This window comes from Cajanus cajan, chromosome 7 (genome assembly GCF_000230855.2).
Source record: "Cajanus cajan strain Asha chromosome 7, NIPB_CcT2T_4, whole genome shotgun sequence".
NCBI lineage: Eukaryota > Viridiplantae > Streptophyta > Magnoliopsida > Fabales > Fabaceae > Cajanus > Cajanus cajan.
In genome coordinates, this window is record NC_138523.1 from 50,056,490 (window position 1) to 50,071,813 (window position 15,324).

Here is a 15,324-nt window from a genome sequence, read left to right on the forward strand (position 1 = left end):
TGATAAACTATACCAACACCTATTTGTTAGGCTTTCTTTCCCTCGTTGCCATGATACCATCACTTCTGTTCAGTAGTTTAGGGAGAATATTTTATACAACTTATATGTACCGATGAATTTCTTGGTATTTTTCAAATAAGCTTTGCTTTTGTATGGTCACTCATTCTCACTTGCCACCATCGTCAAAATACCGACTAGTTGATTTTAGGCTCCGTGATATGCACATTTCGTCTTCTCCAGCTAAGCTAAATGAATAATAGCAGAGGTAACAGACACCAGAAAATTTTCTGAGCTAGTTGGCACATTAGTAACTAAGTATATAACTACAAGTGTTGTTTTCGTAGCATATATATCACGGATTGCGCACTCGCCAGCCCAAAAAGAACTACCTTATTGGTTGAGTAATGGGTCACGAGCCATAAAATCTTCCGGAGAATATATGCTTAGTCTCACAATTAAATTAATAAAAAATTATTTGATGCATCCACTAAATTAATTGATTAATATCGCAAAATTAATTGATTGATTACTACAGTATGCATGATCATTCTGTTTTGGTGATTTAAATTTGATATGACATTTTTATAATTATACCGATACCATTTTATTTTTTCCTATTTCTAAAACATCATATACATTTATTTTTATTTTTATTTATAGTTTCATTGTCTTTATCAAATATATAATTTAACTTATATAGTTAAAAATAAGAAAAGTGAAATAAAATAAATAATAGACAAGAAAAATAAAAATAAAAATATTATAATTACAAAAAGAATTATATAATATGACTTTAATTTTTAGTAATATTGAACAGTATTAGAAAAGTGTTAATAGTATTTATGAAAACCATTTTGTAATGTAATTTGGACATGAAAGTGATAACGTAAAATAAGAGCCGCCGCTGACTTTGTCAACATAAAAAAATGAATTGACAGTTTCCTATTTTGTAGTGCAAACACAGAAAGATTTGTTGGTGAAGTTTCTGACATTTGTCACAACCCTACACTTTAGTTTCCACCTTTTGACCATATATAACACAGAGACCCACACGTCACCGTTTCACTTTCAATTTCAACGTCCTCACTCCACGACACAAAACAGGCCGTTTATTTTCCTTCCATTAATCTCATTCACGGTTTCTACACTTCCCTCACCGCCATGACACGCCTCAGAAAACTCGGCGCCGTCGTCGCCACCGCCATCGCCACCGCCTACGGCACCACCGTCATCCTGCACGAGCCTCTCGTCTCCTTCAGTGACTACGGAGGCGGTTCCCGCCTCGAGGCCCTCCGGAAGCGGCTGCACGCCCCCGACGCCATCGTGCCGTCCAGGGAGGTGCAGCAGGAGGCGCTCCTCGCCGCCGGAAAGTCCAATCCTCTCGACGTTCTCGTCATCGGCGGCGGCGCCACCGGTTCCGGCGCCGCGCTCGACGCCGTCACACGAGGACTCCGCGTCGGACTCGTGGAGCGGGAGGATTTTGCCGCCGGAACTTCGTCTCGATCCACGAAGCTCCTTCATGGAGGTACATTGCGTAATGAATTATGATTTTGTGTTACTGATGCTTTTAGCAGTGATAGATATATATATATTTTTTTCGTTATTTTGCCTGTTAAATGACTTCATATTGCGCTGTGCGATCCTTAGTTTACAAGCAGCATACAATCCTTTATATTGCGGCTGCAATTGCAGTTGCGATGAACCTTGACGTGGTGGCCGTGTCATGGATCGATTTCCGAAACCTTGGTTATAAGTTCAACATGTTTTTTTTTTTTAAATTGTCATTTGGTTGTTTGGTTAAGTGTGATGATATCATCAATGCCTATTATATTATCTATCTCTATCTATTCTTTCTATCTATATATACTAATAGATAAAATGGAATATTTCTTTCCATAATTCTTTTTCATCGACTGTATCCTTAATTTTTAAGAAAAAATAAATATTTTTAGTAATCATGATTAATCAATTCTAAATAACCATTTACACTATTATATATATATATTTTTATTTTACTTTTAAAAATATTTAAAGGTACAAAGTGTGCCTTATCCCTAATACCTATAAAGAAAATATATTTTGATAATCATCTTTTTGATTTTCACTTTTTAGTGGACCATTATATCTCTTGGATGTAAAAAAAAAGAATTTATATCTTTTCCAAATAACTATCTGCAAATTATAATATTTGTCTATGTATAATTATTAGAGTCACGAAGTACCTCAGCCATTCTAATACCTATTATAAAGGAATAGGTTTTCATAACCCCCCTTTTAGTTTTCATTTTTATATTATATTGGACCCTATTATCCTTAGATTTAACAAAAAAATTTCTTTCAAATTTTTTTCAAAAATAAATATATATAGAGGCAGAAAATGTCTCTTTCCCTACTAGTCTATACATCTATACATATTATAAACGGATACCGGAGATATATAACTACTTTTGGTCTCCACTTTTTAGTGAAACATTATATTCCTCAAATATAAAAAAAAAAATAAAAATTTCTTATATCCTTTCTGAATAATTATATGCAATCTTCTAATAATTTTGTTTATATATAAGTATTAGAGATACGAAGTGCCTCTACCTCTTTAGTCTATTATAAATTCTATTATAAAGGAAATATATTTTGGTCTCCACTTTTTAGTGGACTATTATACCCCTTGAATATATTAAAAAAAATCTTATATCTTCTCTGAATAACTATCCGCAACTTTTAATATTTGTTTGTGTATAACTGTTAGAGGCACAAAGTGCCTCCCCCTCTAGTCCATCATAAAGGGAATAAGTTTTGGTAATCATCCTTTTGTTTTTCATTTTTGAAGTGCATCTTTCCCTGCTAGTGTATGAATAATGTATTTTGATGATTGATAATGTTGAAAATGAATCTCGTAAAGAAAATGATAAAACTAACTGTATGCACATGGAACAGCATCAAGCTGTTTGGCCCGGGTATATTCCAGATTGGACATTGGTGCAGATTGGACATTGGTGTCATGTTGTTTTTTAATTGGCTAAAATACATTTTTGGCCCTTTATTTTATTTTAATAATTCCTTTTCATCTTTTATCTTTCAAAGAATTCCTTTTAATACTTTAATATTTTAACGTTGTCCTTCCAAAATATGATCATTTCAGTTTTGGGATGCTATTTTGAACCTTTTTTTTTTCTTTACTGATTTAAGACATTAAATTTGTCCTATTTACTTGAATTAAGAAGGACTATGGACATAGTGAAAACCACCTGAAAAGTAAGTCTCAATTAACCCAAAAAAGAATATGATATCAGATTCAATTTTTTGATTGAAAGAATTTTACTTCTTTTTTCCTCTGGCCTTCAACTGCAACTAATCAAAGTGATGTTTTCGTAATTAAGCACTTGTTTTTCCTTTTTTGCTGAGATTAAGAAGCATACAGGGGTTAAGCCCTTGAAAATGGGGAAAGAAGGGAAGAGACAGAAGATATAACATGCAAAAGTGATTGACATTAAAAAATTGTTAAAATCTAAACACTTGCATCATAATTTATAAAATCTCTTACGGATAAAGTTGGCTACTGCCTTCAGATATTTTTAAGAACATCCTAAGCGTAGGTTCTCAGTTGGAGTTCTTCCATGTGTTGATCTGTGATTTTGTTCTCTAGGTAGTTTTTTTATTTATTATTTTTAAATACATCCATAAATATTGATGCAGTTCTTTGAAAGGAAGTTTGGGTAGAACTATGATTTTGAATTAGTATTTTGCAAGTGAAAGATAACGAATGAAATGTAATTAGTAAACTAGAAATATGTAACCCACTTTAGGATTTTAAGTTTACAGATACCCAAATCAAAGGTGATTGTGGTTCCCTTTTTGTAGAGGTTTGAGAAGCGTCTTTGGTTATGAGTCTTAACTTTTAACATAAGATTTGCAAAGGCCTGTTTGCATCTTAACTATGTAGATACCGAACTGCCAGAGTTCATTTATCTTGGGACAACAGTTTATTAAATTTATACACTGCTTTATTTTTTTAGATTAACTTTTCTAAACGCTTGATCTAAACCTAATATGTCAGTGTTTTTATGAACTATTAGGTGTTCGATACCTGGAGAAAGCTGTCTTTAACCTTGACTATGGGCAATTCAAGTTAGTGCTTCATGCACTTGAAGAGCGTAAACAGGTTATTGAAAATGCACCACACCTTTGTCATGCATTGCCGTGCATGACGCCATGTTTTAGCTGGTTTGAAGTAGTGTACTACTGGATGGGCTTGAAAATGTATGATTTGGTCGCAGGAAGACAACTGTTGCACTTATCAAGATATTATTCTACAAAAGAGTCTGTTGAGCTCTTTCCCACTCTGGCAAGGGAGGTCAAAGATAGAAGCCTAAGGGGCACAGTTGTTTACTATGATGGACAGATGAATGATGCACGACTTAATGTTGGATTGGCTTGCACTGCTGCTTTAGCTGGTGCAGCAGTGCTGAATCATGCGGAAGTTGTATCCTTACTGAAGGATGATGATGGAAAACGGATAATTGGTGCACGAATTCGGGACAATTTAAATGGTAAAACTTCCTTTTATTTCTCTGTTCTGGAGACACTGAAGGATTGCACTGTACTTTTAAAACATAATTTAGGATAATATATGAATAGTTTAAGGAGACTTAGATGTTACATGTAATACACATGCAATCTGAAGCATTATTGTCCCACGTGGATTTTTAGATTGAACCACCTTCACAGTGAGGGTCCCCCCTCCCTTAAAGGAGTAAACTGTTAAAATCTCTGCAGCTGGAGTAGAAGTATTGATCTTAGATAAGTCAAGTGTGAAGCTCTAGATTTTGCATCATGGAACAGTTTTTACTTGAAGTTTCCTATGCTGTTATTTTTATGCACACAGTTGATTCACTTACTGAGCAATTAATCAATGTCAACTATTTATCATGAATTGAAAGATGAAATATTATTTAATAGAAATTGAAAGACAAATGACTTGCCTCTGTGTGTGGGATGTATGTTAAAACAAATACATTACAGTTTTGGGAGCACATCTTTATCTTTGAGTTTTAAGAATCAAAATTAAATATTAATTATTTGTAGCATGATAGTTAATTACGTTTATTTATTATTTTACATGATGCAGGCAAAGAGTTTGATACATACGCAAAAGTAATTGTGAATGCCGGTGGACCATTTTGTGACTCTATAAGGAAAATGGCCAACAAAAATGCACAGGAAATGATTTCTCCAAGCAGCGGGGTGCATATCATACTCCCTGATTATTATTCCCCTGATGGAATGGGCCTAATTGTCCCTAAAACTAAGGATGGACGCGTTGTTTTTATGCTGCCATGGCTAGGAAGAACAGTTGCTGGAACTACAGATTCTAGTACTAACATTACTTATCTCCCAGAACCACATGAAGATGAAATACAATTTATATTAGAGGCCATCTCCGATTATCTTAATGTTAAAGTATGTTATACTTGCCATAGATGACTATTTTTACTAGTTATTTCCCCCCCTTATATTTTCTGAAAAATTGGTGCGGACAGAACTCAATGATGTCATGTTTGATTCACGAAATTCCCACCCACTAGGAAAAGGATTTGGTTGATGTTATTGTGTTTTTCCTCTCTCTTATTTCTGATGTTAGATTCGGAATTAAAAGATCTCATAGATATTGCTTGTTTGGAAATATGTTGGATTGTCTCAGCAAAAAAAGACTATTTAACATCATATATATGTTGGTTCCATTTTTAAATAATTTAATTTGGTCATTGTGGGAACCACCTCCCTGTTCTTTCATTGTTAATTGGGTTTTTCCTTGTAATTATTGATTAAATGCAAGCAAAATGATACTAAAGAGTAGCCATTCAATCTAGATGTCTTTTGTTGTCTTTGAAAAAATTAACAATTGCATTTTCCATATTACACTGTTTTAGGTACGCCGTAGTGATGTTCTTTCTGCTTGGAGCGGCATTCGCCCATTAGCAGTGGATCCAACAGCCAAAAATACTGAGAGTATCTCAAGGGATCATGTTGTCTGCGAGGATTACCCTGGTTTGGTCACCATCACTGGTGGCAAGTGGACTACCTATCGTAGGTAACTATTTAATGGGCAGCTGAAGTTGCTTTGTTGAAGTCTGTTCAGATGTTGTTTCACTAGCCAGTCATATTGTAAATCATGTTTGCAATCTATTTACTCTATCTAATGAGTAATAATATTCAAATATAATTTAGCTTATACGGTTTTAACTCAGTGTTGCCTTTCTTTCTCATCAGCATTCCAGCAACATCAGTTTTTTTCTGACTACAATGTGTTTTCAGCATGGCAGAAGATGCTGTTAATGCAGCTATAAAGTCTGGAAAGCTGACCCCCACTAGTGGATGTGTGACCAACAATCTCCGCATTGTTGGTGGTGAAGGGTGGGAGCCTTCTTCTTTTACAGTTCTTGCTCAGCAATATAAGCGCATGAAAAGTACACATGGCGGTAAGGTTGTTCCCGGTGTAATGGATTCTGCTGCTGCAAAACACTTGTCTGGTGCATATGGATCATTGGCTGAGCGTGTGGCTGCCATTGCTCAGGTTTGCTTGTATTACTTTATATTTCATATTGTTAATTTCATTGAGCAACAAATATATACAAATGCATCTTAATGTAAAATAGAATGTGTGATTGTTACCATCTGTGATCCGGTGTCATGTTAGCAAGTAGCAACTTTTCCATTTAAATAATACCACAATGCTCTGCTTTGTATGTTTTCTTTCCATTTGTTTTTTTATGTAGTAAGCCTTACGGCTGTACATTTTTTCTTGAAAATACTATGATGGTGTTTCATTTTGGATTAGTTTGTTATTTCAGAATTTTAAAGATTGAGCCCGATTTTGTCTGAATATGACACCATCTGTACCTATTAGGGATATATGAGATTATGGTCCAAATAGAAAACGCTCTTGTATGTAACTCGATTTCTTGAACATGTACCAGAGCAGACATTGGAACATGAGCATAGGGTGTTTTCTTATTATTTATTTATTTATTTTTCCGTTGTGGTTATTCTGTTATTATCCAAAGTATACATCAGTTTGTGCATATATTTAGTCTTACAAGTATGACATAAAATTATGAACTGATGTCTATTTTGATTCTGTATTGTTTTTGTTTTCTTCTTTTAGAATGAAGGTTTGGGTAAACGACTTGCCCACGGTTACCCTTATCTGGAGGCAGAAGTGGCCTACTGTGCTCGTAATGAGTATTGTGAATCTGCTATTGATTTCATTGCAAGGAGGACTCGTCTTGCTTTCCTTGAAACTGACGCAGCACGAAAGGCATTGCCTCGTGTGATTGAAATATTGGCAAATGAGCACAAGTGGGAGAGTTCAAAGCAGAAGGAAGAGTTGGAGAAGGCTACAGAATTTTTGAAGACTTTTAAATCCTCAAAAAATGCTCAGTTCCATGATGGGAAACACAATTAGCATTGTACCTCTCTCTGCCACAGTCATCAATCAATTTAAGGAATCAAGGGCCACATTTTAGTTTACCCCTCAATCTCATATTCGGATTCTGTTTTCTGCTTTCCATTCCCACGCCCCAGTAATATTTTATATTTATTTGTTCTTTTAACAATTCAGGTTATACAAAATAGAATTGACTTAAGTGAAGCAGTTTCGCACAGTAATTTTATCAGTTGTGTTAATATCTGTAAAAAATGATACCAGTTTTTATAGTTGATGAAGATACAGAAATGAAAAGTTCTTATTGAAAATAAATGAAATCATTTTTTATATATTTTATTTTCAAGATAATAAATGTTTTTAATAAAAAATTATGCTTTTGCATATTTAACGTAACCGGGCTTTTATTAGGATCACGATGATATCATCTTTAGTTTATCTTTAAGTATTAGAGGATAAACCAATTCAAAAGACTAGTTTCGTAGCTTAAGTACCTTGTTAAGTATTTTATTTTACTCAGGTTAAGAATTTCACATTAAGAGTTGATAACCAAGGCGTCCTCACTGTTTTTATTTTCTTGTTATTTTAATATTTAATTATAACATTTTTAAAAATAATGTAATATTTTAATGGAAGAAAGAACTTGTCCAAGGATTAATTTGCCGACTAGTATATTAAATTTAACTAATATAAACATAAGTTACCCATAAAACTATACAATCTTTTTCAAATGAGAAGGTTAAATTAGTTTTTAAGTCTTTTTCAATTACATATTTTAATTTAATCATTTAGTATAACATGTTTAATTTAATTTTTTTTAAAAATATTTAATGTTATACTTTTGTTTAAATTGACATTAATGATAATTGTGATTTTTTTTTGGTATGAATGAGAATCAATAGTAAAATTAGATTAAAGAATAACATCAGATGTATATTTTTTAAATTAGAAGACCAATTTAAATATTTTATAAATAAAGAAATCCAATTAAGTAATTTGAATAAAAATATATAAAAAAGTAATTTAATGTCCTATTTATAATCCTCTCATCTAACCTCATTTTTTTTCTGTTATATAAATGAATTTAATTTTTTGTTACCTATTTAACATTTCCTACTATTAGATAATTCCTTATTTTTTTCTTTTGTGATCTAGGCATCTTTAAGAATTAACCAAATCAATCTAAAATTGAAAAAATATTGTGGGGATATTTTTCAAAAAATTAAAAATTAAAACAATTTTAAGATAAATAAAAAACGATCATTATATATAAGTAAAAATTATTTTCTCAATTATTATTCAATTTGATTTCTCTATTTTTAAATATATAATTTGAACATAAGTGTAAGATTTAGTATTTTAAAAAATAAAACAAACCAAATTAAATAATGTAAATAGACTAAATCCGCATGCTTTTAAAATTGAAGAATGTTAATAAATGTTAATATTCTGTCTAACATTTTTTGTGACAATATTAATATTGACTGATATTTTTGAAAATAAAAATAAAATTCATTAAATTTTATGTCTTATTTAGTGAGTTTTTCCTTATTCAATGGTGTAACCCAATAAATTTGTAATTTCTAATAAAGTGTGTAAGTAAAAGAGTGTTGACAAAATTTTTCTTTAATTCGTTGATACCAAAATTACATAGACTTGACCACCCTTAATCCAAAGTTAAAGAATGGAAACATTTTATTTTCTTATTATTTAAATAACTAAAAAAAAACTCAAAAAATACACACTTAGGGGGGTGTATTGGATTAAGATTTTAAAGGACTTTTTTAGTTGAAAAAAATCATGTGGATTTTAAAAGACTTTGCAAGATTTTTATGACTTTTAAGATTTTGTAGGATTTCACAAGACTTTCAATCAGGATTTTAATGGATTATGCAAGACTTTAAGTTAGGATTTTAATGGATTCTGCGGGACTTTGTGAACTTTGCAGAATTTCATAAATTTTTGATATAAAATAAGAATTCAAGATATTTTTTCATACATTCAAATTTAAAAAGAATCAAATATAAAAATAAAAAAGAATAATAATGTATGGATAAATAATAATAATAATTTTTTATAATATCATGTCGTTCTAAATAGAATTCACTTACATATCCATAGCTATACCAGTCTTCCAAACATTAGTATACTCTTGCTCCTGTGTTTTAATAATATGCTCAAAATTATGATTTTATTAACCAGTAATGTTGAAGATGAAGGTTCGTCCATCACTTCAATTGAAAATTCATCATAATGACATTCTTTACGAAGAAAGTTATGTAGTCCCACACATTATAAAAATTATTCTAAACAACATTTCAAATTTTTTATAATTTATGATTTAAAATATTTTATTTATAATTTTATAAATGATTAAAAAAATAGTGGGACAATTACCCTACTCTCCTATAACTAAATATGTCCCTTCATTTTATATCGGTATTAAAGTAGAAATTTACAAACATCAATTGAGAGAAAAAAAATATCTGAAATTTTTTACAGGTACAAAATAATTTTTTTAATTTTTAATTGTTTTAAATTATTCACTCGTGAAAAAATATTGTTAGTATTAAATTCTAAGATAATGCAATGTCTTATATTAATTTTTTTAAAATATAAAAATCCTAATTTCATAATATAAAAATTAAAAAAATAAAATTCATAATAAAAAAAAGAAATAAAATAATTGTTAAGTCATAAAAGGAGAAGGATAATAATAACAAATTCAAGAGAGGGAGAGAGATCGCAGTTTTTATGTTGAGAGGGTTCTTCCCCCAACTAAGATATGTTATTATCTCATTCTTCTTACAGAAATCCTCACTCAAATTCATCCTTTACATATATATATATATATATATATATATATATATATATATATATTGTTCGAATAAATCTAAATTGATTACAAGGTCTTGAAGATCTATAGTTGATTATAGAGATTATAATATCAATTGTAGCTTTCACCTTTCCCTTTTCTTGACGTGTGTTAAAAATAATACTACTTAAAAGTTAAAATTTCAAGTGTTTTCTGTGTTATATAACTGAGGAACAATCTCAATTAAATAGACCAAAATAGAACAAGTCAATTAAAGAGAACGGAGAGAAAAATAAAGCAAGTTAATGACATTATCATTTATGTATAGAAGTTTCACCAAATAGGAGAATGGAATGAGAACAGTAGTACAATATTATATATAAGTAGTAATGCAATATTATTAACAAGAGAAAAAAAATGGAGAAGACATGAGCATAGAAAAAAAAAATAAAAAACTCACTTGAAAATTCTTGAAGCACTTGAAAAGTCACTTCAAACAATCCTCCAAAATCTTATGGGTTTGGATGAGATTGTTTTATGAATTTGGTATTTATAGATACCACTAAAAAGTCCATCAAAATCTCTCTAATACAACAATCCTTTAAAATCCCAATATTTTTAAATACCAATGGATTGTTTTTAAGTTGTAAAAAGTTTCAAATGAATATCAATAGATTTTAATGGACTCTTTAAAAAATCTTGAAAATCTTGATTAAATAGTACTAGATTATTTTTAAGTGACATAAAATCTTAATTGAATAACAACATATTTTTTTACTCAGAAATAATCTTTTAAAATCCTATGAAATCCTGGACCAGTACACCCGCTTATTGTTGTAACTCCTTTATCCTTCCCAGCAAACAAGAGAAAATTGTAACCCACTGCTTCACACAAAAATGGCCTCAACAACGGCCATTGCGGCACTGACTCTTCACTGCTTCTCCAAATCCAACACTCTTTCACCCTTCCGCACCCTCCCTCGCCTCACATGCTCCTTCTCTTCTTCCATCAAATTCAACATCTCCTTCGCCCCTCCCAAGCCCAAGCCCAAACCCAACCCCAAGCCCACTCCCGAGCCCCAAACCGACGCCCCTAACGAGCCCGATGGCCCGCTCCTCATCCCGTGGATCGTCCGCGGCGAGGACGGCAACCTCAGGCTCCAATCCGAGCCTCCCCCGAGCTTCCTCAAGGCCATGGCCACGGCCCAAACCGGAACCAAAAAGGACAAGAACCAAACCAAAACCACCGCCACCTCTAAGGCCCAAAAGCCTCGCGCGACGGCGCCGCCGCAGCATTCCAAGGCGGCGCGGAGGTTCTACAACGAAAACATCCGGAGCTCCTCCGCCGCGCGCCTCAGCAAGGTTCTCGCCGCTTCCGGAGGTGAGTTTGTTATAGCGGTTACAGAGTTTGTTATTGCCGGTGCGAGTTAGTTACTGTAACCGTTTTCAGTTGCGTCGAGGAGAAGCTGTGAAGAGCTTATCTTCGAAGGGAAAGTTACTGTGAATGGCTCCGTGTGTAATACTCCTCAGGTTTTTCTTTGTTTCCTGCGATGAATTTCATTTTCTTCAAATTACGTTGTGAATTTCGTGGTTTTTTTTTGATTTCGCGCGTGTGTGTGGCGGGGTTGCGTTTTGCAGACTAGAGTTGATCCTGCGAAGGATGTTATCTATGTCAATGGAAACCGGCTTCCGAAGAGGCAGCCTAAGAAGGTTTATCTTGCCTTGAACAAACCGAAAGGGTATGTTAATTGTTAAGGTTTTGTTCGGATAAATTTCTCCATAAGTAATGTTAGAAATGAAAACAAAAATGTAAAATGAATTGAACTTTTCTCGAAAGTGAAAATCAACTTATGCACTTCAGTTTTCGGAGAAGTTAGATAAGAGAACTCAGAACTTTTATTGAACTGAATTTGTAAGTGATGCAAATGCAATTGCATTTCTACAGGTATATATGCTCATCTGGGGAGAACGAGTCTAAATCTGTGATAAGTCTATTTGATGATTACTTAAAGAATTGGGTATGTGACATTTTGAGCTTTCTTAATTAATATTTGATTGATAGTAGAGTTTTTAATTCTTTTCTCTTTATTAGTTATGTGAAAGCATTGGATGACTCTTTTTTGAGATGTGATATATAGGATCTAGATCTGTACTTCACCACTTCTTTCTGCTGCTTATGTAGTCTTCTCTTCTCTATCACGTAAAAGCAATTTTTTTCTTTTTGCAGAGTAAAAAGCATGCAGGAGTACCCTTGCCACGGTTATTTACTGTAGGGCGCCTTGATGTTGCTACTACTGGGTTAATTATTGTGACTAATGATGGTACATGATTTGCTGTGAAAGCAGTTTTATCTCCACTGTGTTGATAAATTACTTATGCATGATAGTTTCATCTAATACTTTATGCAATGATGCATGTTTGCAGGAGATTTTGCTCAAAAGCTTTCACATCCTTCATCTAATTTAGCAAAAGAGTGAGTTGATGAGTTTGGTGCGTGTGTGTATGTGTTGTCAATGGAAAGACTTATGCTTCTCTAATGGTTCTTGGGCTGTGAACACAATTTGTACAGGAAGTTTGCTTCAAATATTTTAGATGCGGTTGTGTGTCATAGTGTTTTACTCTTTACTTGCATAGAATGATTGAAAATTGTTAGGTTCTCTCTATATCCCCAAGGCAATCCTAATCTAATGCTTTATTGTGTGATTTAATAACTATGATTTAATGTGTGGTTTATGTTATTTGCTTTTTTGGTATTTGTATTATTATTCCTGGGACCAAGAAAGTCCTTCATTCAAATTAATTGTCAATTCTCTGAAACACCCCGTTTGTTATATCAGATACATTGCAACAGTTGATGGTTTAGTTCACAAGAGGCACTTAATAGCCATAAGTGAGGGAACAACCATTGATGGTGTCCATTGTGTACCTGATGTTGTGGAGTTACTTCCACGTCAGCCAGATATGCAAAGAGCTCGTCTTCGCATTGTGGTAAATTTATCTGTTTTTGTCTGCTATATCAGTTACATTGCCCAATACAAGTTGTAAATTTGGTGTGTAAGGTTGACAAAGTTGCCTTTTTAATGCATTTTTTAGTTTTGTAGGCTGTGTGGTATAGCATAGGTATGGACCTATTGACTTTGTTTCAAATAATGCTACTTTGGATCAATCTTAGGAGAGTCTGGAAACATAATTGGATTTCTCTATCTAAAAAAAAATAAGAAATTATAAACTTCTCTGGCTGTAGTCTTGCTCATAAGTAGAAATGTTTTAGTTGGATAATACTGAATGATTTAATTTTTGCTCATCTTATAAAAACTTGTCAAAGTAATCAATAATGTAGGATATTGACATCCTCATTATCTCAAAATGGCTTCATTTTAGTTTGTTGAATTTTCTCTATCTACTTTTTAGGGCACGTGACATATATGATCAACGTGATCATGAAGAAAGTACAACTGACATTTTTGCTTCATTTAATTTGGACTCACACAGGTTCATGAAGGGAGAAAACATGAAGTTCGTGAACTTGTAAAAAATGCTGGACTTGAGGTTAGCTTAAATCATATAAATTAAATCCTAATATGCTCTGTCTAACTTTCCTCAGAAACCGAAAGTTACAATGCTTAGGCATATGCAATATGCGAAACACGAAATTTAGTGAACCCAATTCCAGTCAAACTGGACACTGTTTCTTTGCTTCAAATTTCTTAGGAGTTTATTTAATTTTGGTAATTGCTAGGCATAACTAATAGATATATAGTGGTGCGATTAGAATTTTTCATGTCAGTATTGTCCACTTTTGATGCACATGGGTTTTCTCACATACATCATCACATATTATCAAACATCCAAATGGTTAAATCTTCAACATAGTTTCATGCTTTCAGAGGAAGAATATATGCCAGGTGGACTTTCTTCACTTGATAGCACTTTCAAAATTTCTGTTATGATAATTTATCTCGGTTGGAAATGGAATAATTCTCTGACCTTAGTTGAATATAATACTCTGCGTGCTGTCTAACTTTCTGTTTTGTAATGTTGAGTAAATTCTTGTTATATGACCTTGCTTTATGTTAAATCCATCAGAAAAATCCCACCAGATTAAAGATTTTTGGTACAGCCTGATGTTGATTACTTTCCACCTTGTCTTTTGTGGTATCTGCTTATGTTTTGGGCTTCAACTTATGGGCATTTTAATTTTGGGAGAGTTTCTATGTATATGATATCTATAGATTGATAACATGCTAAATACTTTTATTTTACTCCATCAGGTAAATGGCTAACTACATGCATTGGTTTCTTGTTTCTGTTTCATATTTCAGATTCATTCATTAAAGCGGGTACGCATTGGTGGGTTTAGACTTCCACCAGACCTTGGGTAATTGTCATGAATCTAATTTCGTCAGTTCTTGAAGTAGTTTCTTCAGATCTAGTAGTAGCAGTATTCGAATACAATTCCTATAATATTTAAATTGAATTCCCTTGTAGTTAAGTGAATGAAAACATTTTTCAACTGTTGTATTTTCAGGCTAGGAAAGTATATCGAGTTAAATCCAACGAATCTTAACGCATTGGGGTGGAAGAGTTAACAAAGTTGCTTCTTAAATTATTTGAGCTAGAAATATTCCTCATTCTTATTAAAAGATTAGAACAGCTCTGAAGCTATTATGAAAATGTTGGTGAACACGTTTGATTTGAGCTGTTGAATTGTTATACCTGCTGCATTGCTTGGAAGAGTTTATGGAATAGTGGCAGCGCACACTACATTATGGACATGAAGCCAATTTGAGGCTATCGCAATCAAGTATCAACATATCTTTGTAGTCTAGAACTACTACTACTTAGAAGTGATAATGACCTTTTCCAATGAAAGTGAAGCCCGGGGATTGCTGGTATGTAAAATGATACAAGTTTAGCCAAGAGCGGTCTGTTCAGATTAGAGGATATGTTGACTACCAAGGGAAAAAGTCCCTAAAATAGAAACTGAAATTGCATGGGGAAAAATTTCTCAATGTAGCCTTATTTGCTATATTTAATGCAAATAGTTTCCTTCAATGCATTTTCT

General features: G+C 32.7%; 2 protein-coding genes across 3 annotated transcripts; both read left to right on the forward strand.

Moving 5' to 3' along the window:
- The first annotated feature begins 1,054 nt into the window (after positions 1–1,054).
- On the forward strand, positions 1,055–7,776 carry SDP6 (FAD-dependent oxidoreductase family protein). Its single transcript, XM_020374136.3, has 6 exons — positions 1,055–1,525; positions 4,077–4,550; positions 5,129–5,460; positions 5,931–6,091; positions 6,316–6,574; positions 7,166–7,776. The coding sequence occupies exons 1-6, from the start codon at positions 1,162–1,164 to the stop codon at positions 7,463–7,465; spliced, it is 1,890 nt and encodes a 629-aa protein (XP_020229725.2). The 5' UTR covers positions 1,055–1,161; the 3' UTR covers positions 7,466–7,776.
- A 3,313-nt stretch (positions 7,777–11,089) lies between these two features.
- Positions 11,090–15,318, forward strand: SVR1 (pseudouridine synthase family protein). 2 transcript variants are annotated; one of them, XM_020374168.3, is made up of 10 exons: positions 11,091–11,640; positions 11,710–11,789; positions 11,898–11,998; positions 12,205–12,277; positions 12,487–12,580; positions 12,684–12,732; positions 13,097–13,247; positions 13,752–13,808; positions 14,582–14,637; positions 14,788–15,318. In XM_020374168.3, exons 1-10 carry the CDS (start codon positions 11,157–11,159, stop codon positions 14,846–14,848), a joined length of 1,206 nt encoding a protein of 401 aa, XP_020229757.2. In that variant the 5' UTR covers positions 11,091–11,156; the 3' UTR covers positions 14,849–15,318. The 2 variants fall into 2 exon arrangements, with proteins under 2 accessions (XP_020229758.2, XP_020229757.2); XM_020374169.3 differs by lacking the exon at positions 14,788–15,318 and having other exon boundaries at positions 11,090–11,640; positions 14,582–14,641.
- Positions 15,319–15,324: the final 6 nt, after the last annotated feature.